The following is a 26,722-nucleotide window of genomic DNA, read 5'->3' on the forward strand; positions in this document are numbered from 1 at the left end:
CCGAACCCTTTTGCACGTGAGATCAAACTGAGTATTATTATTATTTGGTTTAATATATATTATGATGATAGTAGAATTGTAAATAATATCATAGAGTCATAGATATTACCCGAGAATGACTATTTTATGGTGGTTTTCACTGTCTGGGAGACAGCCCCTGATGAGTGGCAGAGCTGGCGTCCCACCTCGGGATGGAGCTTCATATACTAAGGCAGCTACAGGCACAAGAGATATAATAGGTATCATCATATAACATCATCAATCCATTCGTCCAATCTCATGAATATGCCACAGCATCAGATAAATCAGTTCGAAATATAAAGAAAACCCCCATAACTGCGCCTATTTTGAATCCGAGTCGCACCCATATCCCCTAGGTTTGTTCGTATTGAACCATTAGGTATTTCGATTAACCGCGCATCTTGTTGTCATCATCGCGAGGCTCAAAATCCTCGTCGTCCTCATCCTCGTCACTATCTTCCATCGAGTCCGCCCTGAGCTTCTCAGCCGCTTGCTGGAAATCGATGTTCTTTCCGCGGGTGCGTCGTCCGCCATCGATGATGTTGGAGGGAGAGATGGGCTCAAGTTCGCCGTCGTCCTCCTCCTCCTCGCCTGTGAGCATTAGTTAGTTGACTACTATCCAGGATGGAGAATTGGTGGTTGTGTTGTACCATCAGGCATCTAGATGAGATTCTAATTAGTGATGTTCGAGTCGTAGTAAAGGTCGCAAACATACCATCTCCTCAGCCTCACTTTCTTCGCTTTCCTCTTCCTCCTCATCCATGCTCATATCCATCGGGTCATCAGCAATAGCCTTGCCCTTGCCCTTGTTGAAAGCAGCGGCATCGGAAGCATTGGCGGCAGAGCCATTGCCGGAAAGAGTGGATCGGTTGTGGTCACCCATTGTACTGTGTTGTGGGGTTGTAGAGACGGGTTGGGAAGAGGGAGAAGAGAATAACGGGGAGAGAGAAAAGGGATAGGGGGGTAAAAGTGAGCTTAAGTAGGGTTAAAACAGGAGGAAAGGAAATAATAACTTAGTACTTGAAAGGTTGTCGCAAGGGGAGAGAGAAGCAGCTTCAACTTTTCCATTGGCTGCGAGGGATGGCCGAATCCGATCCAATGCGCTGCTCCCGTGACGGCGCTTGTTTTTGACCATAACAAAAAAAAAAAAACACGCCTCTGTAACATTTTGTCTTTTTTAATAGGGCGTATACTATGAGAATAAAATATATAGCTGCACGTAGAGGGTATTGAATGATTTAAGAGGGGTCAGCATCAGGAAATATTACCTAGAGCTCGATCCATTGGAAAAACATCTTCTAGTCGTAATTATCACCTTCACCATGCCTGACAGAGCCAGGGACTTGCTACTATCAGAATCACTTGCAGTAGAGCCTCATCTCATTGTGGAAGAGGACGAATTTGAGTTATTTCTCTGATGAGGCACCCCGGCACTAATCAGGCAATTCTGAGGATATTTTCCAATAGACAGGTAGGTCAGTTACAGTTATTCTTTCATAAAAGGCTCTCCATCTACTCCGTACTCGGGCATATAAATACCAGTTACTATGGGGATCGAAGAAAAGAAAAAGACGAAAAAAGCTGGTGCATTACGTCATCCATTCACCCCGCCAACTTTTGCCTCATTTCTCAGCATCATCACTTTTTTGCACAAATTCACAGGCTGAGTGAAGAGGAAACGGAATAGTCGGAGTACATTAACATAGTACACGAGAGAGAAGCCTGGAAAATTTCCTCGAATGAACCAGCAACAAAGCGAGACCAATCGAAAGGCCCAGAACTCGCTACAGTCCCGCTGGTCGAAGGCGATCGAACCCGATGGATGCCCATCGAAGCTGCCAGTAACACACCGCTCGCCAGTATATTATTAGGGATCTCAAGCTTGCCTTTCGCACATTTTCTTCTCTTCTTCTATTCCAATCTAACTAATTCATCTCTCTCTGACTTCTCCTCCCCCCATCTTCCTCTCTCTGTACATCATCATACTCTTTTAACGACTTTTTCCTTTTCCTGAACCCCTCACACTTTCTTTATCTCTCTCTCACACACACACATACACACATCATCATGGCTCCTGCTGTTGGTATTGATCTGGGTACTACCTACTCCTGCGTGGGTGTCTTCCGTGATGACCGCATCGAAATCATCGCCAATGACCAGGGTAACCGTACCACCCCCTCGTTCGTGGCCTTCACCGACACTGAGCGTCTCATCGGTGATGCCGCCAAGAACCAGGTTGCCATGAACCCTCACAACACCGTCTTCGATGCTAAGCGTCTTATCGGTCGTCGTTTCCAGGATGCTGAGGTCCAGGCTGATATGAAGCACTGGCCCTTCAAGGTCGTCGACAAGGGTGGCAAGCCCATCATTGAGGTCGAGTTCAAGGGTGAGGCCAAGCAGTTCACTCCTGAGGAAGTCTCCTCTATGGTCCTGACCAAGATGCGTGAGACTGCTGAGTCCTACCTTGGTGGCACCGTCAACAACGCTGTCATCACTGTCCCCGCCTACTTCAACGACTCTCAGCGTCAGGCTACCAAGGATGCTGGTCTCATTGCCGGCCTGAACGTTCTCCGTATCATCAACGAGCCCACTGCCGCTGCCATTGCCTACGGTCTGGACAAGAAGGTCGAGGGTGAGCGTAATGTCCTCATCTTCGATCTTGGTGGTGGTACCTTTGATGTCTCTCTCCTGACTATTGAGGAGGGTATCTTCGAGGTCAAGGCTACTGCTGGTGATACTCACCTTGGTGGTGAGGATTTCGACAACCGTCTCGTCAACCACTTTGTCAACGAGTTCAAGCGCAAGCACAAGAAGGACCTGACCTCCAACGCCCGTGCTCTCCGTCGTCTCCGCACTGCTTGCGAGCGTGCTAAGCGCACCCTGTCCTCTGCTGCTCAGACCTCCATTGAGATCGACTCTCTCTTCGAGGGTATTGATTTCTACACCTCCATCACCCGTGCTCGTTTCGAGGAACTCTGCCAGGACCTCTTCCGCTCCACCATGGAGCCCGTCGAGCGTGTCCTCCGTGACGCCAAGATTGACAAGGCCTCCGTCCACGAGATCGTCCTTGTCGGTGGTTCCACCCGTATCCCCAAGATCCAGCGCCTCGTCTCCGACTTCTTCAACAAGGACGCCAACAAGTCCATCAACCCCGATGAGGCTGTTGCCTACGGTGCTGCCGTCCAGGCTGCTATCCTGTCTGGTGACACCTCCTCCAAGTCCACCAACGAGATCCTCCTGCTCGACGTTGCCCCTCTCTCCCTCGGTATCGAGACCGCTGGTGGTGTCATGACTGCCCTGATCAAGCGCAACACCACCATCCCCACCAAGAAGTCCGAGACCTTCTCCACCTACTCCGACAACCAGCCTGGTGTGCTGATCCAGGTCTACGAGGGTGAGCGTGCTCGCACCAAGGACAACAACCTGCTCGGCAAGTTCGAGCTTACCGGTATCCCCCCTGCTCCTCGTGGTGTCCCCCAGATTGAGGTCACCTTCGATCTCGATGCCAACGGTATCATGAACGTCTCTGCTGTCGAGAAGGGCACCGGAAAGACCAACAAGATCACCATCACCAACGACAAGGGCCGTCTCTCCAAGGAGGACATTGAGCGCATGCTTTCTGATGCTGAGAAGTACAAGGCCGAGGATGAGGCTGAGGCTTCCCGTATCCAGGCTAAGAACGGCCTCGAGTCCTACGCCTACTCCCTCAAGAACACCATTGGCGAGAACAAGCTCCAGATCAACGACTCCGACAAGGAGACTGTCTCCAAGAAGGTCGATGAGGTCATCAGCTGGCTCGACAACAACCAGACTGCTGAGAAGGAGGAGTACGAGTCCCAGCAGAAGGAACTTGAGGCGTATGTTTCCCCTTTTCCTCTCTCATTCTTGAATAACTGACTAACATTCTTTGCTAGTGTTGCCAACCCCATCATCTCCGCTGCCTACGGTGCTGCCGGTGGTGCCCCTGGTGCCGGTGCTCCTGGCGCCGCTCCTCGCACTGCTGACGATGTCGAGGAGCGCCCTGAGGAACTCGACTAAATGCTTTGAACGCAGTTTTTTTTCGTCTTCCCTTTTTTTTTTTTTTTTTATGTTCATTCTACAGGCGCTGTTTTAATTTTATGTCTTTTTTTTTTTTTTTTCTTTGTTACGAAATTATGGGAATTCTTCTTTGCGCATGACAGCATAGATTCTAGTTTCGATACATGATGAACCTGCAAATGCAGATTGGGAGGGAAAAGTTCCGGTACCAATAAATACAATTCTTCTAATACATTTTATCCTGGTAGATATTTATCTGTAGGAGAAATTTTGCTAGCCACTTGTTTTTTTGACTCCGCAATTCGCTGGACGACATGAACTGGCAATGTAGGAAATGAAGTATCTCATTTCCTTAGATGTAATAAGGAAGAGAGGGTTTCTACCCATGGCGAGGTGAGCTGCGTCCCCAATAACGAGTAGCTCTAGAATAATATTAGATTAAGTAGCTTTCACCTCTTATGTACATAGTTCTAATCTTACACAAAAAGTACTGTTTTGGTTTGCTAACTATACATACATAACTAGTTACAGGCCCCCGGCATTGTATAGAAACTAATCCACTTCGTCCAGTTGCCGAGGATGCAAGAACAGGATAGATAGGGCTAGTAGGTGATCCGGCCCCAGTACGTACTGTGTTATACAGCCACTGAGCAGCTCTCCATCATCAACTCTAAAGCTTCTTCGTCTTTTCCTTGGGGTTTCCGGGTACAGGCCAGGTTGGCCATGCTAGTCAGAGTATCAGGTTTCTGAGTCTCTATCGCCTGCGGAAATAGCTCTTCGGCTTCCTTCCATTGTTCTTGACTCTGGTATGTCAATGCCAGACTGCCCGTGCTAGTCACAGTGTTAGGATGCTCTGGCCCGAGCACCTGTTTCCAGGTCTTTATTACCCGCACAAGCAGCTCTTCTGCTTCATTATATCTCCCGCCACGATCGAAACAGCTCGCCATCTTCCAAATACAGTTAATATACCGCTCTTGTCTCTTTTTGAACTCATTCTCTTCTGAGAAGGACAGTGCATGAGGTAGGCACTCCCTCCAAAGCTGTCGATTGCCATGCGGACCGTGGGGGAAGATCTTGTTCATTCGATCTGCTGCTTTAGTAATATAGAGTGGAAACCGTCCCTCCTTTATCATCCAATTTCGAGTTGCCAGGCGTACCAAGCGATGGAGGGTGATAAAGCCATTCTCAGGCTGGATTGTAATAAACGAATATGCATTCAGAAGGCCAAGAGCATCAACCATCTTTTTTCTAGATGCTGCTGGTGGGAGAAAGGATTGTGGTATATTGCGCGGATGAATGCAGGCCATAAGTGATAGATAATCAGAAGCAAGTTGGTCAAGCTTCTGAACCTGATGAAACGAGATTAGCCAGGTTATAGCTACTGGGTTTTGCATATCATTGTAGCGTCCATCATCACAAAACTTCTCACTCAGTAGCTCTATAACATCTGCCTCTGGTTCTTGTAGAAGCAGCAAGTATTCAGACACTCCTATACCGTTTTCGTTGATATATGCTGCAGCTTGGGCAATAGCCAATGGGAGAAAAGTAAGCTGTTCAAGAAGATTGATTGCTGGATGGATGTTGTCAAGCAGGTCTTTCTGAATTAATAATTTGTTCAGAAGCTCTATACCTGTTTTTTCATCAAGTTCGGGGACATGTATCACAACAGAAGACGCTAGTTTTACAGCTAACTTCCGATTGCGAGTAGTAAAGATAATATGACCTTGGTTATTGTGAGGGAAAAAATCCTTTAGTGGCGGGGAGGTACTGCTGCACTTGGTCCACATATCCATATCGTCAATGTTGTCGAAAATCAGAAGCCATTTCCTGTCTTTTTGGCTGAAATAATCCTTGATATGCTCTTTCACCTCTGCTGGCTTCGCATCCTGGATCCCTATCATTTGTGTGATGGTCATGCATGCCTGTTCAATAGCTTTGTGGCTGGTACAGGGAATCCAAAAAATGGAACAATCAGAATCTCTGTCCTGCATGCGGTAAGCAAGCTCAAGCACTACTTGGGTTTTCCCAGTGCCGCCTAATCCAGTAATCGCAAGTTTTTTTGGTCCATTGGACCTGGAGATGAGATCCTCTAGCATGCGGATTTCTTCCTGGCGGCCCACAAAACGCGGATTTCTCTCAAATGGGATCATTGAGTGACATTTGTTGCTCGCATCTTCTAAAATAGATGAGATATTGCTATAGTTTAGGCAATTCTTTAATAATACGTAGGTAGTAGACTCACCTTCTTGGCCAGAAGGCCTCCAGTATTCCAGGAAAGCCTTTGCTGCTGCCGCTCCAGTTGCTGCTGCATATGCTTGCCATAAATTGTTCTTGTGGCTGTCTGCATAGTCACACACACCCTTAATGATAATACATGGAATATTATCCCACACCCCTGCTCCCACCGTCTCAAAGCCAATAACGCCTTCTTTTTGACTTATACTATCGCGGTGTTGTCCTGATTTCATCACTGTATCAGCAGAGGCGACTGTACCAATATATGCTGAAACTCGGGCATTTTCTGAAGGCTTTCGGCAACGTATGATTTCCTCGTTATCACATCCAAGATCATTGCAATTTTCCTTCAGTGCGTTTTCGCAAATGCTATCAAAAGAGTCACTCTGCAAACAACAGCATTCGATAGAATGATTGTAATGCTTGTGGAGGTGACAAGCTCTGAAAAGAATATCATCAATTTGTGGATGGTTCCACTTTTTGTCTCCTTGCTGAATCACATGAAGATACTCAAGTATCTGGCTTTCAATTTCACGGCTGGTCTTATCAGCCCTAAGACCATTAAGAAGGCTCCGAATTTCTTGATCTGGCCTGGCAAGTGTCTCCTTGACACCGGTCTTTCGTTGAAAACCACCAGAGTATTGTCGCCCAAAGTCGTACTCGATCACAGCATCGCTGATAATAACATCGCCTAGAAATATCTTCTGATCGTTTGATATTGATGGAACCCCTCCACATATACCAACCACTAGAGCAAGATGGACGCCAGTATAGCTCACTCGTAGGCTTGAGGCAACACTGGCTGCGCTCCCCTTTCCCATGCCTGGCAAGTAGCACAGGACCACATGATGCCTGCCAATTCTGCCATTAATATATGCATTCCTATCGCCTGGTTGTTTGCTGTAGTATCTGCCCAACCGATCATAGGTTTCATCGAAAAAGGCTTCGACGGCATCAGCCTCGAGAGGAAGGGCGCATATAATCGCGATCGTGAAATCATTCCGGCTTTTGGGACGCATTTCAGTGAAGAATAGCAGAGGTGACTATAATATAAAGATCCACATTGATTCTACCGTGTCAAGGGCTAGACGATGAGGATATGAATACCGGAAGCTGGAGGGTGAAAGAGATATATAAGGCTGTTTATGCACACAGCCTTGCAATTTAGGTACCAACCACAGACCTGTAATAGCCGCGCATAGGAGGGGTAGTATCTCGCGAAGCTGGCTCATGCTGTTTACTGAAGCACCCAATGATGGATATGGATATGCGTAAGGCTTTCTCGGAGGCTGAGAGGAATGGGGGGGAGAATTTTCCTGGTCAACAGGAGATCCATAACATACCAGAAGGAAGTCCAATAAATGATGTAAAGCAGCACAGGCGCTAAACCTGACAAGTAAAAAAAAACATACAACAGTCAGGATTCGCATGTGGTCACCCACCATACTACTAACTGACCGGCAAGTGGCTTAAGTACGGCTGAGCGGACGGGAAGCCCTGTTTTCCACTTCCTATGGTCGTATGTAGATATTCAGAAGGATCAGCTGTATATAACACCACTAGTTTGTTCAATGTAAACTACAGAGTATTGGCAACTGGTAGGTTGGTATAGGTACGCCAGCCTGCCTTGTTCATCTGTTCATCCTATCTCAGCCTGAGATGGTTATTTCTGGCGGCGCGTACGAAAATGGCACTTTCCAAGGCGCTCGCATAAGACTATAGGTATTAGGACGAAAGTGGTACTAGAGTCGGGAAATGATTAACAAATACTAGGACTTCGTACATTGTGCATTGCATGCTGATTCATGGATCCAGAGAGGTTTCCCTGGGTCCCAGGAAAAGGACTCCGATGAATAAGAATATGACTGATATAGGTTAAATTTCAACCTACCATGGAACATAAATAATATTCTAAAACTCTTTTTTTCGTTTTTTTTTATTGCTAACTAAACTATGCCCTTGGGAAACCTATGAGTTGTATATTTGTAATGGAGAAGTCATGGTGTGAATAGTTTTGGTATTTTATGTGGTTAAATTCAATGATTGATACATAGTAACCTACCTAATGAACATTGAAATAAATTACATTGCTTTATATACCTAACCTTAACCCAATTAAAGAATTATTGGTTGAGGTAAAGACTTCAATGGAGAACCTAATGATTCCCATAGTGGCTATTCGAATCTTTTCAGCAGACTCTATAGAATATGTAAACACCGGCGAGTTAAGCTTTACCCCATACTGTTATTCTTCCTGGCTGACTATTTCGGAGAGGGGAGAGATCTTAGTATGATGAATAACTGTTTATAAATCCATGCCTCCTGGTTCTAAATTGAGTATCTTGTCTAATTTCAGTTTCCAGCCTCTGACCCTGAGAACATACATTGTATGGCATGAATATTGATCTCAAATCTGATTTACCAACCACATACGACCATAGGAAGTGGAGAACAGGGCTTCCCGTCCGCTCAGCCGTACTTAAGCCACTTGCCGGTCAGTTAGTAGTATGGTGGGTGACCACATGCGAATCCTGACTGTTGTATGTTTTTTGTTTTTGTGAATTACTTTCACTGTTTCAGTCAGTGCCTTCATAAATAAGGTGATGCAAGTTGATTCTTGATAAATGTACGTACATCCTGATCTCCATAAGAGGAATATCTTTGTAGCTGTTGTATTACTGATTTTTGAAAAGCGAGCACAGCACCCACGCCCGAGGACAAAACAGACCGAACTGGTCCCCAGGACCTGCCGTGTAGTTCCAAAAAAAAAAAAAAAAAGCTAGAACGTACTGGTTGGAATACTGGTTCTGGGCTTGGACGCTCTAGTTGCTGTTGAATTGCGCAATTGGATCTTGCAACAGTTTGATTGAGGCGATGCTGCGGCAGTCATCGGATATGCTAGTGAACCAAACTCTACGTGCACTTGCGGAAACAATTAGTTAGTTAGTTAGTTGTAGCTCTTGGCAGAGTCTGAGGGTTCTTGGTAAAATATGTAATGATAAACAGTAAAAAGAATTTGAATTCAATTTAGTACACATGTCGCTAAGCGTTTGCTTGGTGGTGGAGGTGAATGAAATCTGGGAACCCATCTGGTTTAATGCTCCGTATCATATAGATCATTCCAGAACACCAGATCCTGAAGCTTTTCCTCACTAAGATTGGCTTCCACGAAGTCCTCTCGGTGGAAGGATCTGATCCGATGGTGGACTTCTCCTGCGGTCTTCCAGCCAAAAAAACCAGCCATCTCCCAATCAAACAGCCCCACAATTTTGCCTTTGTCCACTATGCAGTTAGATACATTAAAATCGTTATGCATGAAGTTCATATCTGGATCCTGATCAGAGCTCGAAAAGAGGATTTCCGGTTCTCGCGGATCAAGTCGACCGTTAGTAAGTATGTTGGGGTCCGGCACCACGTAAGAGCGACCGCGAAGATTCTCTGGGGGCTTGATAGTGTAAAGTTGACGGATAATCTTTCTGGCTTCTTCCTTGTGGAAGTTCTTCTGTTTTATTGAGAGATAAGGCCATGCAACACCCAATACGACACCTGGGAGCCTTTCTTGGATGATCACTGGCAAACCATTGATCTGGGTGGGCGTGAGTCATTGAGCCGACAAAGGAGTGGCAAGAGTACGTACCTCCCCTGCAAAGTAGATTTCTGGGACTTTGATATCTTTCAAAACGGTCTTTGCCAGGGCGATTGCCTGAACCTCATTGGAATCGCCGTATGAACGGTCGATTTCCGTCCATTGAGCCTCGTCCCGTGCGTGGAGATGGTTTGACTTCACGATCACGCTACCTAGAACAAATACTGCGCGGGTGCCATCGACACTAGGACAGATTTGGTTCTCTTCAGTACAGAGTCCAACAACTGAGGCCCAGTATCTCAGTGACTCTGGGGTCCGGGAGTTGACATGCTGAATTTCAATGCGAAAGTCATCAGGTTTGGGGTAGTATCGACCAAAGGACGGCAAATCCGCGTACAGGTCAGTTGTAGGGATTTTTTCTGGGTCTGCTACATATGGGTCCATGATCGTAGTGGAGAAGGGTGGGAGATGCACTGATGCAGAGTACGGATACTGTCCGTGTCAAGAATGTGGGACTCTGGGAGGGAGGGGTTATTTCTCCTTATCTCTAGTTTGTGTGCCGTGTGTTAAGCAATTTCTCTGACACGTGAGCCCTGGGCAACTGTTGAAGGAGGTTGTTGATTGGATTACTGTCCGAGTCTACCCCTATTCTGTCGAAATAGAGGCTATCCCTAATGTGGGAGATAGTGTATTCGTCCACGGTGTTGTAGTTAATAAGCGAAGCGGCTAATCCCCTGGGGTTAGGATCTAGCAAGAATAACTAACTAACTATATATTATAATAATTATATACAGTAATAGGCAAAAAGGTTGCATAGCAAATGTGCCCCCAACCACTTAACGTGTATAACTAAATGGGTGGTATACTAAGTATTAGAGCTAGTAACTATAGACTTTATTCTTTTTGACAATTAGACTTTAATATCAATTTACTATTCTATGGAATTTTTTTTTAGGATTTTTGAATAACTGGTTGTTGCGAAATATATATATTTTGGGTGGGTGGTCAAACATGGCATGGTTGCCATGGAACTGCATTATACAGACCACAGTCCTCCGTACTTTAATCTATATACAATTTAATAATCACGTTCTACCAATTGAGAGCTACCCCTAGGATTACTTAGGTGCTTCATGTCAGCAGCAACCTAGCAAATTTAGTATTTTTTAACGGGGATACTCTGTACAGATTATACCCAGATGAGCTGAGCCTAGAATCCTGTGCATAATTAGCAAGCTTGGATTAATGCCTCCAGCGTGTGTAGCAAGGACCCCAACTTACAGACTATTACCAGTATTTTTTATACGAAGCGTAAGAATGCTAGAGTCATGGTTTGGGCAGTATTCTAGGGGTCCAATAGGTCTAGATTGGTCTGTTTAGAGTGAGACTTTGAAGTAAAGAAACATGGCTCCTCAAGGAAGGTGTATATGCGCATGACCCAGACATTAAAGAGGCAGCTGGTTTGAATGGGACATACGAGGATTGTCTCTGGGAGGCATGAAAGGCATCTTGGACTAATATTGGCAAAGATATCCAAAGAAATATTTCGGCAAGGATGCCTCGCAGGGTGGAGGGCAGTAATCAAGGCAAATGGGTGGTATACCAAGTATTAAAGCTATTATAGACTTTATATTTGATATTAAGACTTCAATATTGCAACCTGTTTGCCCACAACTCACCTCTGGTAAAAAAAAAAAAATAGCGTGCGAATTGAAAGAAAAGATGGGATATCTCATATCACTGGACACTTACCAACACTGATACTGTAGAATAACAAAGACCAGGTGCGTCAACATTGACGCCACTCAGTTCCTCGCAGAAGCATCCTCCCGGTACTCTACAGCATTAGCAATAATAACTCAGCCGTGAACTGCCTGAAAAAGGCAATGTGTGTTGGAGGGGATGCATGAGACAAAAAGCCCTATGTAGCCACCTGAGGCCTGGGCACAGTCCTGTAAAACACATGAAATCCCGCAGTTCTGCATGTTCGAGACCTACCAAAAAGCCATTACCATAGAGTGTGATCCGCTAGATGGTGCAACAGACAGATTCATCTCAGATTGGGAGGTCTTAACAAACTGTCTGCTCTTTAATACAGAATCAGGACTCGTTCCAGGAGAATAGGGATAGGAAGATTGTGTTGTGTGGGAAGAGGGTGATGCTCTCAGCAAGGAGGGTGCAGACATATAACAGCTTGTAAATCTCAGTCTGGTTTATGAGATTTATTTTAACTAGGGTATTATAGAATTCTTTATGCTATAAGAAATATATCTATAGATTCTAACAGGAGATGGGGCCGTGTAGAATTAAATAGCAGTAACACATTTAAGTAGTTTCTTGACATTCTATAGGCTACCTGATCATAACTAGTATCCTGCAGTGTAATGCCCTGCTAGAGTTTGTTTTCTAGGTGATTTAGATGTTTTGTTTTCATGAGACAACTAGAAAGTAAAGTCTCACTATGATAAGTCATGTGGGATTGAACCTAAGGCAGAGTTGTCACTCACTATATATAAAAAGAGCATATTTGCGTCCCTTTTGCTTTGAACTTATAACTGTCAGGATTAAAGAAATCATTCAAATACTTTAATCAAACCACTGTATTTCGAACATACAACATCCGCAAACATCATGGCTTATTGATGCCCTGCCTGCGGTCAATGGCTCAAGGATACTGGTGGGATTCATAACTGTCCTGGCAAGCCCCAAAAAGAGCTACCTGCTGCTCTCAACAATAAGCAGAATGAGACCACCGGAAATCATAGCGACGATAACCCCAACTGTCCCAATGAAGCGCCTCTGGTTTATTTTATTACCTCCGTCTCGGCCACTTCCTGGGAGTTGAACTGTGAGTCCCAGATTTCTATGAAGTCTGCTATACCATGCCCATCCGTATCGCTTGCTTTCCTGGAACTGGTTGATAGGGGTATTGGGATGATACTCAAAGAATGATGATACTGAAAGGACCACCTGATTTTGGACGCTTGGGATATAGTGTGATGTTAGATCCTAGGGGAGGCACATTGTCAAATATAGCTCTCAACATCGAAGTTTCTCGCCGAATAAGAAATGGTTCTGAAAATGGAAAGGTCGATATACACGTTGACAACCTCATATCAGTAATGACCGAGCGTCGTAGATGATAGTTGATGATTCCCGAAATTGTCTGCGAAGAAGAAAAGGATGATGGGGGTGCTCTTCGGCTTGCTTTTATCATGCATCAACTTGCTCCCGTTTGGCTTTTTCTCGCCTCCCTTCATCCTATGCCTGCTTATTCCTCTCTTCTTCCTGCTTCCACCTCTCCTCTGCCCGCAGAAAGCGGCTTTTGTAACCAGAGCGCTATCGATCATGTATGTCGGACATAGCTTGTCTGCTTGGTTGTCGGACAAACATCACTAGCCATAGTTGAGAGCCCTGAATAGCTCTAAAGTGTCGTATCAGAAAGCTGCAAATTCAAATTAACTTGTTGGTTTTGGTATCAGGTAACCCATGTGGATGTTCCTGGCGTGGACAGGCTTATCATCGTGAAAAAAAATATAGCAAGACAGGCGGAGATTCTGCAACTCTATTACAAGGCTGATATGCGCGTGATAACAGTTTTAAAGGTGCTCAGAAAAGCTTTTACCATGTCCAGGTACTACCTAATCTTATACTTCCATACCTTGTTCACTAACCACTACACCAGCCATACTTTCCTCTGCAACAGTTCTTGGTATATGCTTTTTCCGAGCAAGACATTTATAGAGCAAGCAGAGCGAACTACTGACTGCCTCTGTATGATTTGCAACTAGAAGGGGAAGCTTCTGAAATTGTGGTCTTGTATATATCTGGTCTCTTCACTCGAGGATGATGACTTCTAGTTGGTTGAAAAGGCTGTACAGTGTTTCACTCAAGCTCTAATAGGACCTCAAAACTACACTGGACTCTACAAGTAATCGATAGAAAGCTACGAAGTACATATGATGTTACTACTTACTTCTTAATTAGCTCCTTACCAGTCAAAGATTTTGTGTGTCCAGTACATACGACCATAGGAAGTGGAAAATAGGGCTTCCCGTCCGCTCAGCCGTACTCAAGCCACTTGCCGGTCAGTTAGTAGTATGGTGGGTGACCACATGCGAATCCTGACTGTTGTATGTTTTGTTCATTTCTTTTTTTTTTTACCTGTAGATTATGTTGACTATGCATAGCAAATTTATCTTTGTGAACAAAAATCAAGAAGGCCCTACTGTCACGGCGTGCACTAGGTGCACTGGTGCCAAGGCAATGATTACTAGGTATATAAGGTGGGATTCGGGCAGATCAGACATCAGGTCTGATCATAGTGACCTTTTGGTCCAATGGTTTAGACATGTTGCCCGAATCGCATGCTCTTACACCTACATTGACAATGTCACTGTCCATCCAGTAGTTCATAGAGGCTCTTGCTTACTAGTAATCTTACCTTATAACTATCTTTTATTGGGTAGTTATCTAGCTATTAAACCCCCACTAGCAGACTATATTAAGTCAATCCAGTTATGTGTACCAGCTCGCCTTTGTATTTAACTAGAGCTCTATACTATATAGTATAGTGACCTTTTAAATCTCACCCTGTACTTTTCTACTGGCTGATGTTTCAGGGTAGAGCTCAATCTAATTCAGCGTTCCATAGAATATTCTCTGGTCTGATGTCTTGATGGATAATTCCCAGGCGACGGATTTTGTCCATGGAACTTTGAAACCTACAGCAGCAGTTCTAGCTATTGCTTAAGCTTGCTTATATTCTCATCACCCTAACCCATGCGTAGCATCTGAGAGATCTCACCTGCTCTGTATGGAATAGTTTCCTTTCTGATTATTATAATACTCACATAAAGCATGATTAGCCTTAAATGGCGCCTTATATGACCTACTAGCCTTAAATCCTCGCTACACTCGGCGGCTTGCATATTAGTATGATAGCTACTATATTAATGTAAGTATGGAAGTTAGAATTAAAATAGGTATTAAAGTAGATATTAAAGGAGGTATTAGCAGGCAATAAAGCAGGCATTTAAGTAGGCATTCAAGTGGGCATTCAAGTGGGCATTCAAGTAGGCATTCAAGCAGGCATCGAAGCAGGCATTCAAGTAGGCATTGAAGCAGGTATTGAAGCAGGCATTCAAGTAGGTATTCAAGTAGGTATTAGTATGGTAATAGCTTATAAAAGTAGATAATATAGGAATCTCCATAGCTAACAGGTTAACCAATATCCCCAGGTTCTACAGCACGGAAAAGATGGCCCTGCGGGCCATAGTTCTTCCGAACCGCCAGCGCGCGTAGAACTCAGCATGGTGTACGGGTCATACCACGGGTGTTTGAGGGGGACTTTCATATATTATTTAATAATTATCAAACAGCGTACATGTATGATTGAGATCTTTATCTATTATAGAGATACATATTACTTAGGGAGAAATAATAATAGATCTTAAAGAAAAGTATCGCTCTCTAGATAAATTAGATTTGATTTTAGACGGTAGTAGCCAAAAGAGAAGGATCAGAATATGTTGGGATGTTGGAACCTTCTGGATGCCTACCTATACTGGATGCTGCAAACACAGCTTAGCAACACGTAGGCCACAGTGTTTATTTCATTAATTTATTCGACAGCTTCATATATCTTAAGCAACTCATTCTCTATTACTTTCTTGCCAAAATGAATCTATTTCGTTATCAATTTGACATCCATCATAATATTCCTCCATCCTGAGGCCACTGCTTTCCTTCCATGGCCGCCTCCCGGCAGCCACCTTCCGCATCTCGGTCATCTTGATGTCACTGCTGGTCACTATTCAAATACAGAGCTATTCACCTATTCAAATATAGAGCTGTTCACCTATTCAAAAATGCCTGAGCCTACATTCCACACCTTCGCGCTGGTAGTCTTTGGAGGCAGGGTGTTTGACACGGCCCTGGCAACAGACTTTGTGATGATCGCGAAGAAGTTCATGGCAGACGGGGTGCATCCAACATGTCTCTCAGGAACCCATCTTCTTGATATCACAAATTTGTCCGGGCCGTTTCTGTTCGGGAGAGAGGACTTGCGAGAGAGGGTCCCGATTTACGACAGCCAGGAGGCCATAAGGCCATTCTATCGACTAGAGGCCCACGGCCTCAAATCACACATCATGGACTGGATCAGAAATATCTCCGGTCAGGTAGGCCCTGGCGATCGCATTACAATCGTTCTGATCGGGCATGGTATCAAGAGAGATGGCGCTGTCACGCTATATCCTCAGCACGCACAACAGGAGTTTCTGTCCAAAGCCGAGATGATTGCCGCTCTCTCTGTCTTGCCGCCTAACGTGCGCCTCCTAATCGTCAACGAGGCTTGTTACTCCGGCACGTGGGCCACGATAGCCCCCGATGTAGGCGCCCAGCGAGATGTGCTTGTCGAGACAGCAGCCACCCTCGGCGAGCAGTCCTGGACCTATACCTCGGGCTCCGGCCGAAACCGGTGCTCTTTATTCGGAGCGGCGTTTGTGGAGGAGCTTACCACCCACCCCGAGGGAAGAATCTCTCAGCATCGCAGTCGAATAGTCGACGAGATGCTCCATGTTGGGCCTGACCAGAAAACCTCTACACCGCTGGTGATCCCCTCCGCCCGCGCTCTTCTGTCCCACAATATCTCGCACTTCATCCTCTCACCAAAAATTGCGACTGCGATCACGAATGTGGCTTCTGCTCAGGATCGTCATGAGGCACTTCTTCAATCACGGACCTCTGCCCGGACTTTTTGGAGAAGAATTCGTCGCAGGATGAGTCTAGACCAAGAACCAGCGCAGGCGTTAGCGGGAGACAGCCCGGTGGAAGATAGCACCGGTATCGACATGAAAGCTATCGTTATAGAGAACTACCTGAAAGACCTCGGGCCGCTAAAGAGTGCGCTCGACTATTGCACCCTTGCAACTGCCTGTCAGTACGCTCTTGAAGGTCGTGGGCCTCCGGATTTGCAAGACCAGGTGATAGCTACTATTGCCTGGCAGGCAGCCCAGATGCAACGGGTTGGCCGGTTGCTGGAACATCTGACCAAGCAGGGTCTGATCACAGATGTAGTCGACGTGGAAATAGCCGATCAAGCACTGGCGGACCACGAAGAAGACGTCGTGGTGCCCGTGGCGGAGAGGTTTCACCGGGACCACAAGCTGTCGTGTTTAATGAACCCCCCGACTGCAGGCCATGTTGGTATCCACTTCAACGATGCACAGGGCTGGCTTATTGGAATCTTGGCTTATAACTGGCTGATGCACCCGGACAAGTTCGATCTTGATCGCGTGGAGGACGAGGTGTTTGCGTTTCTAGCTTAGTTTGTGTGTTTCTCGCTCTTCTTTCTGTTGCTAGCCTTATCTGATTCACTAGTGAGCTTATTGTTAGTAGAGCGCTTCTGAGGATGTGAGCTATTAAGCGTAATGAAATATGGCACCTTTAGCCCTTTCCTGGTACTTGGCTCATAAATGTATTAAGGGCTATAGTGCAATTTGGTATGCAGTATAGTTAGCTATAATATGTGTTAGCAGGTAGATAACTGGTTTGCTCAACTCTTCACTATATATCCCACTCCTAAAAGGGTTCTCGTACATACGACCATAGGAAGTGGAGAACAGGGCTTCCCGTCCGCTCAGCCGTACTTAAGCCACTTGCCGGTCAGTTAGTAGTATGGTGGGTGACCACATGCGAATCCTGACTGTTGTATGTTTTTTCTTTCTTTTCTTTTCTTTTTTTTTTACCTGTAGATTAGTGCTTGTGCTGCTCTATCTTCAGTCCTGGACATCAAACTCAATCTAGCTTAGGGTCTATACCTTTGCTATCGAGACTGTCAAACATGCCGCCAACGCGCCGCAGGAACCAGACCAACCGCACGCGAGACTCCCGACCAGAGGATACCGGATTTCTGAGGGCGAACCTCCGCAGTGACACGAAACCGAGAGATTACTTGATGCTTTGACCGCGGAATTGGAGAAGATCGATGGTGGCTTTGGGATCCTTCCAAAGAACCTGATGAGAGGTTTGTCAAATTATGACAGTAGAAAGTCGACCAAAATGAATTGCATCAGGTCTAACTAGGAGATAGATGGAGATGGAGAGATGGAGATGCTTGGAAGAAGCATGGAGATCTGGAAGAAAACGGTGGCCTAAATACACAGAGTAGTCACGTGTCGCTATTCGCTTAATGGCAGTGCTGTTTGTATTCGCTGAATCCAGCACTCCAACATATCCCTTCAGAAACTGGTTGACTGGACTAGGGACCAATACTGGGCGGCGTTTCAAGCCAGCATTCTGGGTCTTTGACTGCCTATTTAGTTGAGTTTCATAAATAAATCTAGAAAGGTTAGTTAACTCAGGGAACTAGTCAGCAAGCCTTGCTATTAAAAACGCGTTGTGTTTATCCTTTAGATACAGAGTGGTAAGTACACCGAGTACTCCGTATGCTTGGTATGATTGGGTTACCCCACTTTTCTAACACTGACCCCCACAACTTTATTTTTGATCTATATAACCCACACCAGTTAACTACCTATTTTATTTAATCCATTCATCTCTTTTCCTAGCCTTTATATTTCACTACCAGCGTGTGAACAGATCAAGATAGGTAAATGTACAGTCAATCAAATGTTGGTGAAATCTCCCTCGTGCTGCGAGCTCATTTTGGGCCATGGTGCTTGGCAGAAGCGCTATTCAAGAGGATATCCTGCAAGGAGCTTTCTTGACGTGATGGTGCAGAGCTGCTCTGAGCGGAATGGTGAACCTTATACAATCAGATCATTGGCAGGTAAAACTTTTGACCGTTTACGAGGTGTTGATGTCCGAAATTGGCCATTTGCTAATGTATACAGCATTTGATGATTGCCGCTATCTTTGCAACTTCCCAGGCAACTAGCACACCTTTCCTAATTAGAGATAGTCTAATTCTGACAACAACCCAATACTTATGCCTGGGGCATCAATAGTTAATTAGGAGGCCAGGCCTTATTCCTCGTCGTCCCTTGCACCTCAACTATCACGAACCAGCCTGTACGTGAAGCCCAGTAGACTTGAGTCACTAGAACTCTCTAGTACAGTCTTCCAATTCTTACACAAATATTTTAATCAAGTTCATTCCCTTTTTTTAAGACATGTTCTGCTACTAATATTCCAGCTCTCCTCAATCACAAGCAGGTGGTCGCCTACGCACGGATTTTTGATTACTGACGTGCCATCCAAGCCCCTGCCCTCCTAGTCAAATGGTGGGGCCCAAAACAAGGTCAACATCCTAGTAACTCATTTTCCATCACGCCTTTAGCCTGGAGAGTCTCACTTCCCCCTCAATGGACCCTGCTGAGGCCATAGTCATGAAGGATACCTGCGAGACCTTTCGTCGAGGTTTGCAGGCTTTTCGAAAAGCTCGAGACTGGGCTAAAGAACATCGCGACCATCTCATAACAACTGCGAATGCCATTGCACCTTGGGAAGAAACGGACTTCCACGGAAGCCTCCTTTTCAGAGGAACAGATTTCGCAGCCACGCAAGCAATCACAGTTGGGTCTCAAACCCGCACCTCCTTATCAGACAACATTTTGGGTTCAGCTCTCGAGGATCCAGCTCACAAAACGCGCACTAGATGAGCTTAACAGACGATCATCAAATTCCAGTCCCTCTCCCAAACTGACAACCCAACCCTTATCCAGCCCGTCCTCTCGAGATGAACTAGCTCGCCTGAAACGCTTCTCCAGACTCGGAGGACCTGATCTTCGCGAACTGATTGGGGTAATGTCTCCCTAATGATGAGTTATGCCTCTCTAACATATCTCTAGTATCAACACCCTCTGGCGCGAAGAGGACGATCGAGGTCAGGTTATCGCCAATCAAATGGACCACCAAAACAGGCTTATACACCACATTCTTCGCTACGCACAGCATCTGAAAAACACTCATCGGCGTATGACGCCAACTTTGAACAAGCACTTATTGATGTTGGGATTTATCCTGTCGGATATCCCGGACATCGTGATCGGCGACCGAAGAATCTGGATGTTATTACAAACAGGCTGGAGAGGCGAAGGGAATCAATCTCCCAGTTTGACGACGAAATCTTCGACGATTTTGTACAAAGAAACCATGACGCCAGGAGTGAGAAGACTGTGATGAGCAATGTTTTCCCAATTGTTCGAGGTTCGGCAGACATTCCATTTGGAGAAGATAAACTTTTTGGAAATTTGGAGCCGCTGGCTGATGGGGTTGTTTCGGCAAAACCGGACTTTTATGATGGATCTCTTGTAGCAGACTGCGACAAGAAGATTCGCCAACTACTCAGCTCTTCTATTATTCCTTCAACTCAAGAACATCTCCCCATAGCACCCAACTTCTTCTGTGAGGGTAAAGGGCCAGATGGGTCTCATGCAGTGGGTGAGCGGCAAGCCTTGTATAACGGGGCCGTTGGTGCCCGTGCAATGCATACTCTTCAAGGATTCGGTAGGGAAGCAACGTATGATAACAATGCTTATACCATCACTTCGCTTTACCACTGCGGCCATCTTCAACTGTATACCGTGCATCCCTTGAAGTCTGCACACCCAGCGAGAGAAACAGATTATCAGATGACCCTGTTGAGGTCATACTCATTGAAGGATACCTGCGAGACCTTTCGTCAAGGTGTGCAAGCTTTTCGAAATGCTCGAGACTGGGCTAAAGAACATCGCGATCACCTCATCTCAACGGCGAATGCTATTGCACCGACGCTGCCGCACTTGTTGCCCTATGCTGCTGGAACCGACTTCCAGGATTCGGACACATCTACGGATGAGCTGGCTCAGCTACCCACATCAAGGAAGAGAGTATTGTCCCATGGAAATCAATCAGTTGGGCCAGCTGATCGGGAAAAGTCATCTCGCACCACGTAGTCTTCTTTTTTTTTTTTTTTTAACCAAGGCATCGTATAAGGGGGAAATAGATGGCGTTTGAGAAAATACTTAAATGTGCTGATTCCATGTCTATGGATTTAGGCTGTCAACCAGTGAAAGCGAATGCCTCCTGGTTATGTTCAGTAGGTGGGCACAGATATTGGCCAACTTCCATTCCATAAAGTAGTAGAGAATCAGGTTTATTTTAATATACGATGTAACTACTAGTAGTTAACCACCCCAGAATATGTAGGTTCTCAAGAGGAATAAGAGTCGAGTTCGCTATTAATCTCCTCTCCTACTCTGCCAGTATTTAATAGCTACTTCAATGTTGAATTGACCTCCTCTCCTCACCTCCACAGCACTACTCTGGGAAATTAAAAAAAAAAAAAACCGACCCTCTCTTGGAGTATCTCCTCTTTACGTCCTCGACGACCGTGCTAAGTGACCTTTTGTCTCTGGTTCTGGATCCGGATTCAAGATCCGCCTGAAGCGTCTGAACTCACGAGGAGGGGTAGCAGTCACAGAGTCTATCTGTTTCCCCAGAACGCCTCTCAGCAAACTTGATGCATCCCGTGGGAACCATTTTTTTCAAGCGGTAGAAGCAGCATTGCGTCTCTTCGACCTAACAGACCGATGTACGGGAAAACGAGAGGTTTCCGTAACGTTTGCGACCCTGTTTGCAACCACCACATTTGGCGATATACAATCGGTTAGGCAGTCACCAAGGACCATACCTCATGTTATTGTCTTGAACGGCTTGAGCACGCAACAGCCATCACGCAGTAAGCTGCATTGCATCTCTGTTCTCGAGTTGGAAACCTTTCTGGACGTTCGAGCTAGAGCGCTATCCTGTTACATCATCGATGTTTAGTCGGGTCAAATCTTGAAAATCACGTCGGTAAGTGTGTACATAACCAACAAAAAGGCTTAATTGCATCGCTGACATTTCCGTGTTTGTAGGTCAACTTGTCTCGCATATGAGGAGCAACAACGAGGTTAAACACGGGACCGGGGTCCTATCGATCTATGTATAATGCCACCATGTTTGTACGGAGGGTAGCCGATTATGTACATATCGTTTCGAGCTCTCTAATCCGATTCTACATTCTACGGGATGCACAGCAACCCTCAGTTAGAGAATGCCTGCTAGGTATTTGTGCCATTGCTTCTAATGACCCGCAATATCACGAACTGTTTGATTTTGATCAATTAAAGGTGGGGATAGCATTTGCCCCTGGCTATCCTTTCTTTGCTGCGCTTATTGCGTATGGGCAGGTCACCTGCTCCTCCGCCCTCTCCCGTGGCTATATACTTATTTTGTCTTTGGGTTAAAGGGGAGCTACTTATAGTAGTCCTGCCAGAAATACACCATATGGAAATTAAGATTATATAGAGAGAAATTAGGGAAGGCTATTACTATCTTCCATGAAATTAGTATATGGGTTGGAGACTGCGGTCCTTATAATATTTTATATTACCGGAAATCACACAAGACCATTTTAATTAATCTCAAGGTAATTGGCGAGTGTTCTGCTAAGTATAAGGTACATCTGGAGGCCCCAGAGCTCTCAGCAATCCTTGGAGAGCGCGGCTCAATAACCGGGGGGGGGGGGATACCTACCTCTGCTGTGGAAGTTGTTCCTAGAACTTGCTTAGAATATTTTTCTTCCTCGCATTAATACAACATCACTATTAGCAAATTTGGGTTGGGATCAGTAGGGAAGAGTGTCTGTCAAGATGAGACGCAAAAAAAATTGAGCACAGTGTATTCCAGTTCTGTTACCTAGGTAAATATATATCCTGACCAAGGTTAGTACTATCATCTAGTTACCAACTACTAGTACTAACTAGTAGATAGTACCTAGGTAGACTTGGGCACTGCCATCTACTGTATGTAGTACCTAGTGAGTGCATATATATATATAGTTATACCTTATAAATATATGTAAGTATGTACGGATACAAGCAGATCAAACCAACCCTTAACAACCAAAGAAATAACTAGAAAAAGAAAAACAAAACTAATCAAAGAGTCTGAAAATCTCCATCCCACCACCTCTTCAACCTCCCACCCGCCTGAACCAAAACACTTCCCACCGTGATCTCGCCGGCCCGCTCAGGGAACCTCTCCTGCTGGTCGCGCCGGATTCGAAGCAGAGCTGCAGATGCCCCAATGGTCAATGCGAACAGGGGGTCCGCGATTCTGGATTTAAAGAAAGGGGGGGAAGGGGTTTGATTAGAATGGTTCATCGATTTATTTAACAATATACAGTGTGGCTTGGAGACAAAGCGTGATTGGGGATGAGATGAGATGGGATATCACACTTACTTGGATATTAGGTAGACAGCCATCTTTCAATCTTTCGATATTTCTTTTGGGTCTTGAATATGGTAGAATTATACGATTGGATAGAGGTGGGGAATTAAATTGGACTTATATTTGTAGGTACTGATGGATGTAAGGTGTTTGGAATAAGATCACTTGGTAGAATTTTAAAAAGGCTTCCACCGCCTCGTCTGACTAATAATATACATGGCTTCTAGAAAAATGAGTAGAGATTAAATGTTGATTCACCCAAACCTAAAGATCCCGCCCATAAGGAGAGATAAAATCTGTCTATCAAATACAAAGAAGAAAAAAGGCTATTAAATCCATATATCATATACCGTTGTTTTCGCATATTTTGGTTTTTGATTTGCCTTACACAACCTGGCCAAAGGCAGGAATCAACGTCTGAGCCAGCCAGAAGCTGAAAACAAGCTTGGGGCCAGTCATCAGCAGCTTGGGCGTCAGGCCCTTGAAGAAGCTGGCGAAACCCTCGTTCTTCATCATGTTGGAGACAATGCGGAAGCCCGACTCGGGGTTCTCAAAGTTGCGGTTCTGGATACGGGTCTTGATCACATCAAGAGGAGCCGACACAATCAGCGACGCGCTGGCACCGCAGACGGAGGCCACGAAGTTCTGGGACCAGGAGGCGGTGTTGTAGTCCGTCAGGTCGTAGATGTATTCCTTGGCGAAAGCAGATCCACCGAAGAGCTTGTGATAATTAGTATCTGCCCCAGGCAACAACAGGTCATGTCAAACATACAGCAAAAGATCCAGGGGCGTTACGAGCCGCAGTCCAGCCAGCGCCACGATACAGTCCCATACCCTCATCGGAGATAATCTTGAACAGCCCACGGCCCCGGAAGGCCTCGGGGTTGGTCTGACGCTTGATCTTCAGCACATCCAGAGGAAGCAGGACGATTTCTCCGATACCAATCAAACTTATCCATGTAGTCAGCATAAAGTCCGAAAGTTCCGCCGTTCCGCCCGAGATACGAACCTTCCTGCTGTCGCGTGCATGATAGCCTTTCCGGTACCCTTTCCAAAAGCATTGTCAAACTCGGTACCGTAGTGCAGGGCCAGGTAGTCACGAGCAAATGGCTGACCACCATACTTGTAGATACGTTGGAGAACCTTGAGGTATTTGTTAGCCAATGGCATGGTGCGGCTACTGCTCCTGTCCTGCACCTACCTTGTAGCCCGCAGCGTATCCCAGACCAGGGAAGAGAGAGGTAAACTTGCGTCCGACGGTTGCATTGGCGTACTCCTTGAAAACGACCTGGTTGAAGCCGGCAGCGGATGTGATCTAGCAGAAAATACTATCAGTCCAACGGCTCCTCTCCCATATGCCCAACTGCGGGACTTACCCGGGTCTGGTTGCTCATCAAGCGCTTCGCGGTGGTATCAACCTTGAAGCCCAGTTAGTATAACTTCAACAACGGTAGAGGCCCTAGAGATAATGGAATTGGATAGTTCGTACGGGGTGGAAAACAAGGAGCTCCGCAATACCGGCGGTTCCTGGTACCTGTTAGTCATAGTCGCACGAGGGGAGAGATCCCTCCCAGAATCAAAACAAAAGCATACCTGAACCCAAGAGACGAGCAGTCGCGGATTCTCTCTTAACATCCTTGGACGCTGGGCCAGCACTGGCATGACCAAGAGCGGGAGACATTTTGAATTTTCTTTCTTATCGCGTTGGGTGAACCAAGAAAAAAAAAAAAGGTCGTACGATTCAAAATTTCTTCTTCTCGCAGAGAAACGGAGGCAATATAAAGGAGGAGAGGAAAGGGAAATGACCGAAGAAGAAAACAGAGATAGATCCACGCCCAAAGCGGTGCAAATAAATATCGCAGCAACAACGAAGGGAAAAAAGACGCAAGTTCCAGACACCGGCCGAGGAAGAGATGTAAGAAAGAGAGAGCGAGATCGCAGTCTCCAATCAAAAGATTTTGGCAGAGCGCTAGTCCTGTTTGGGCGCCGCATCCCGGGGACTTTTCGGAGTGCCTGATTAGGTAATTCCTGGTCGGAGCTCGGACTTGGAATCCGGATGAATGTGTAGATTCTGTACTTATGTAGTTCTAAGATCCTAATATATGTTGATACTACATATCAAAAACCCTCATCTAAGCCACATGTTTGCTCAGGGCAGCTCATCTACAGGCGATGCCACAGCCCGCTCTCCCAACCAGTACAACACAAAACAAAATTCATCGAAAGTAATGCCATTTCACTCATCAGAATACGAAAGAAGTTCGCCAAAAAGAAAGCTCACGTAGCAAAATACATAACTCCTAGTATAACGCCTGCCGTACATGAATTCACCGCAAGGTCTAACCTGCCCTTGGCCTCGTCCCGGGATCGATCGAGCTTGGAACTCGGATCCGATGCAAGATCCTTGCAGAACGAGACGTCTTGACGGTGCGGACGATTATATTGATGAAAGGAACGGTGATTCAGGTTTAGCAGTCGCCGAATGTGTTCTCGCCGGAGTATCTAGGCCACAGCAGTCAGCATCCATCCGCAGGAGAAATAGGGGAGAGTATAGAGCATACGTGATGTACAAGAAACCGTCCTCATCTTTGTGCTCTTCGTAGATACTACTCATCAAAGCAGCCGTGGGCGGCAGCACTTCGTCGACGAAGATGAAGATGGCTTTCTCGGGGGACAGCTTGATCCGCTTACGGATAACGTACATGAACTGTCCGACCGTGAGATCTGCAGGTACCAGGTACTTCTTCTTGTCGATGGTAGCGATATCTGACTTCTCGACCTTCTCGCAGATCACCTGTGAACAAAGGTTCCGTTAGCATCCTAAACAGGCGGTGAGCGGGACTCTGGTCGCCCCAGGAGTCAAGAGATCATATTCCTCTCAAGAGGATGAAAAGAAAGAAAGAAAAAAGAAGAAGAAACCATACCGGAATACGATCAGCATACTTCTGGCGAATACGCTCGGCCTCAGCCTTGCGCTTCTCGAAAGGGTGTTCGTCCTTGAACTTGGAACGCATAGTTGAAGAAGTTGGGGTTATGGATAAGGCAGATAAGACAAGGTCAAGCAGGTGGAGAGAGGGAATATAATAAAATAGTGAAGGAGATGGCTAACTGATAGATGCAGAGGACTATGAGGATGATGGAAACGGGATGGAGGTAAGGAAGAAGATGAAAGGATGATGATGACAAAAGGGAGATGGAGAGAGAGTTGAAGGCGACAAGCCCCGCGTCATGTTACTAAGGAGCAGGTTGTGACGAGATAAGGGTACCTAGTCCAGGGAGGCGGTGAACGGCCCACACGTGAGTCACGGTCATGTGCTAGAGGTCCAGTCAGGCAGCCAAGTCAGACATTATCCATAGACGGAATTCATGTCATTTCTGGGGTATCAAGAGGCCCGAGATTTCGTGTTTGGAAGCGACGATCAGGGTCTGGTGATAACAATTCGTCATCTACGCCTCCGGGACGAGATGGACATGGACTATGGAGTATGGAGTATGGAGGAGCCTCCACTTAATCTGCGGCTAAACGAACTGTTCCAGATCTCGAGGTGATCCAGTTCCTGCAGGACTAGAATCGAAGAGACTAAAGTTCTATCATAGTTATCTATTTTCCGTCTCGATCTG

At 45.8% G+C, this 26,722-nt stretch overlaps 10 protein-coding genes across 10 annotated transcripts; 3 read left to right on the forward strand and 7 right to left on the reverse strand.

The window, feature by feature from the left end:
* Positions 1-255: 255 nt before the first annotated feature.
* Positions 256-1,244, reverse strand: P175DRAFT_0237321 (histone H2A.Z-specific chaperone CHZ1). The gene is made up of 3 exons (XM_040892667.1): positions 737-1,244; positions 672-681; positions 256-612 (listed from the first exon to the last, which is right to left on the reverse strand). The coding sequence occupies exons 1-3, from the start codon at positions 902-904 to the stop codon at positions 410-412; spliced, it is 381 nt and encodes a 126-aa protein (XP_040752300.1). The 5' UTR covers positions 905-1,244; the 3' UTR covers positions 256-409.
* Positions 1,245-2,088: 844 nt separating this feature from the next.
* Positions 2,089-4,059, forward strand: hsp70 (molecular chaperone Hsp70; the record flags this gene model as incomplete). Its single annotated transcript, XM_040895949.1, has 2 exons — positions 2,089-3,878; positions 3,936-4,059. The coding sequence occupies 2 exons, from the start codon at positions 2,089-2,091 to the stop codon at positions 4,057-4,059; spliced, it is 1,914 nt and encodes a 637-aa protein (XP_040752301.1).
* A 428-nt stretch (positions 4,060-4,487) lies between these two features.
* P175DRAFT_0501542 (uncharacterized protein) lies at positions 4,488-7,722 on the reverse strand. Its single transcript, XM_040897191.1, has 2 exons — positions 6,302-7,722; positions 4,488-6,232 (listed from the first exon to the last, which is right to left on the reverse strand). The coding sequence occupies exons 1-2, from the start codon at positions 7,311-7,313 to the stop codon at positions 4,695-4,697; spliced, it is 2,550 nt and encodes an 849-aa protein (XP_040752302.1). The 5' UTR covers positions 7,314-7,722; the 3' UTR covers positions 4,488-4,694.
* A 1,262-nt stretch (positions 7,723-8,984) lies between these two features.
* On the reverse strand, positions 8,985-10,460 carry P175DRAFT_0557601 (uncharacterized protein). Its single transcript, XM_040900783.1, has 2 exons — positions 9,932-10,460; positions 8,985-9,880 (listed from the first exon to the last, which is right to left on the reverse strand). The coding sequence occupies exons 1-2, from the start codon at positions 10,322-10,324 to the stop codon at positions 9,389-9,391; spliced, it is 885 nt and encodes a 294-aa protein (XP_040752303.1). The 5' UTR covers positions 10,325-10,460; the 3' UTR covers positions 8,985-9,388.
* Positions 10,461-14,842: 4,382 nt separating this feature from the next.
* On the reverse strand, positions 14,843-15,158 carry P175DRAFT_0237582 (uncharacterized protein). The gene has a single exon (XM_040892668.1). The coding sequence runs from the start codon at positions 15,091-15,093 to the stop codon at positions 14,893-14,895; it is 201 nt and encodes a 66-aa protein (XP_040752304.1). The 5' UTR covers positions 15,094-15,158; the 3' UTR covers positions 14,843-14,892.
* Positions 15,159-15,263: 105 nt separating this feature from the next.
* On the forward strand, positions 15,264-17,261 carry P175DRAFT_0501544 (uncharacterized protein). The gene has a single exon (XM_040897192.1). The coding sequence runs from the start codon at positions 15,751-15,753 to the stop codon at positions 17,209-17,211; it is 1,461 nt and encodes a 486-aa protein (XP_040752305.1). The 5' UTR covers positions 15,264-15,750; the 3' UTR covers positions 17,212-17,261.
* Positions 17,262-19,209: 1,948 nt separating this feature from the next.
* Positions 19,210-20,781, forward strand: P175DRAFT_0509424 (uncharacterized protein; the record flags this gene model as incomplete). Its single annotated transcript, XM_040898423.1, has 4 exons — positions 19,210-19,419; positions 19,451-19,648; positions 19,696-20,257; positions 20,285-20,781. 4 exons carry the CDS (start codon positions 19,210-19,212, stop codon positions 20,779-20,781), a joined length of 1,467 nt encoding a protein of 488 aa, XP_040752306.1.
* Positions 20,782-22,716: 1,935 nt separating this feature from the next.
* Positions 22,717-23,226, reverse strand: P175DRAFT_0501546 (uncharacterized protein). Its single transcript, XM_040897193.1, has one exon. The coding sequence runs from the start codon at positions 23,032-23,034 to the stop codon at positions 22,810-22,812; it is 225 nt and encodes a 74-aa protein (XP_040752307.1). The 5' UTR covers positions 23,035-23,226; the 3' UTR covers positions 22,717-22,809.
* Positions 23,227-23,306: 80 nt separating this feature from the next.
* P175DRAFT_0501547 (putative mitochondrial GTP/GDP transporter Ggc1) lies at positions 23,307-24,945 on the reverse strand. The gene is made up of 7 exons (XM_040897194.1): positions 24,695-24,945; positions 24,591-24,628; positions 24,478-24,519; positions 24,303-24,416; positions 24,111-24,244; positions 23,874-24,051; positions 23,307-23,821 (listed from the first exon to the last, which is right to left on the reverse strand). Exons 1-7 carry the CDS (start codon positions 24,780-24,782, stop codon positions 23,486-23,488), a joined length of 930 nt encoding a protein of 309 aa, XP_040752308.1. The 5' UTR covers positions 24,783-24,945; the 3' UTR covers positions 23,307-23,485.
* A 624-nt stretch (positions 24,946-25,569) lies between these two features.
* P175DRAFT_0493231 (autophagy-related protein 8) lies at positions 25,570-26,115 on the reverse strand (the record flags this gene model as incomplete). Its single annotated transcript, XM_040895950.1, has 3 exons — positions 25,570-25,603; positions 25,663-25,895; positions 26,026-26,115. 3 exons carry the CDS (start codon positions 26,113-26,115, stop codon positions 25,570-25,572), a joined length of 357 nt encoding a protein of 118 aa, XP_040752309.1.
* Positions 26,116-26,722: the final 607 nt, after the last annotated feature.

Source organism: Aspergillus ochraceoroseus (assembly GCF_002846915.1).
Source record: "Aspergillus ochraceoroseus IBT 24754 chromosome Unknown P175scaffold_4, whole genome shotgun sequence".
Lineage (NCBI taxonomy): Eukaryota > Fungi > Ascomycota > Eurotiomycetes > Eurotiales > Aspergillaceae > Aspergillus > Aspergillus ochraceoroseus.

Bases quoted from the DNA above. Each gene is read 5' to 3' on its own strand.
- P175DRAFT_0557601 (XM_040900783.1), bottom strand. From the start codon at position 10,324: ATGGACCCATATGTAGCAGACCCAGAAAAAATCCCTACAACTGACCTG. The intron at 9,881-9,931 runs GTACGTACTCTT...ACGCCCACCCAG, and splicing joins AAATCTACTTTGCAGGGGAG to ATCAATGGTTTGCCAGTGAT.
- P175DRAFT_0501547 (XM_040897194.1), bottom strand. From the start codon at position 24,782: ATGTCTCCCGCTCTTGGTCATGCCAGTGCTGGCCCAGCGTCCAAGGAT. The intron at 24,520-24,590 runs GTACGAACTATC...CTGGGCTTCAAG, and splicing joins AGCTCCTTGTTTTCCACCCC to GTTGATACCACCGCGAAGCG. The intron at 24,417-24,477 runs GTAAGTCCCGCA...ATTTTCTGCTAG, and splicing joins TGATGAGCAACCAGACCCGG to ATCACATCCGCTGCCGGCTT.
- P175DRAFT_0237321 (XM_040892667.1), bottom strand. From the start codon at position 904: ATGGGTGACCACAACCGATCCACTCTTTCCGGCAATGGCTCTGCCGCC.
- P175DRAFT_0501544 (XM_040897192.1), top strand. From the start codon at position 15,751: ATGCCTGAGCCTACATTCCACACCTTCGCGCTGGTAGTCTTTGGAGGC.
- P175DRAFT_0501542 (XM_040897191.1), bottom strand. From the start codon at position 7,313: ATGCGTCCCAAAAGCCGGAATGATTTCACGATCGCGATTATATGCGCC. The intron at 6,233-6,301 runs GTGAGTCTACTA...CTATTTTAGAAG, and splicing joins GAGGCCTTCTGGCCAAGAAG to ATGCGAGCAACAAATGTCAC.
- P175DRAFT_0501546 (XM_040897193.1), bottom strand. From the start codon at position 23,034: ATGAACCATTCTAATCAAACCCCTTCCCCCCCTTTCTTTAAATCCAGA.
- P175DRAFT_0237582 (XM_040892668.1), bottom strand. From the start codon at position 15,093: ATGGAGATTCCTATATTATCTACTTTTATAAGCTATTACCATACTAAT.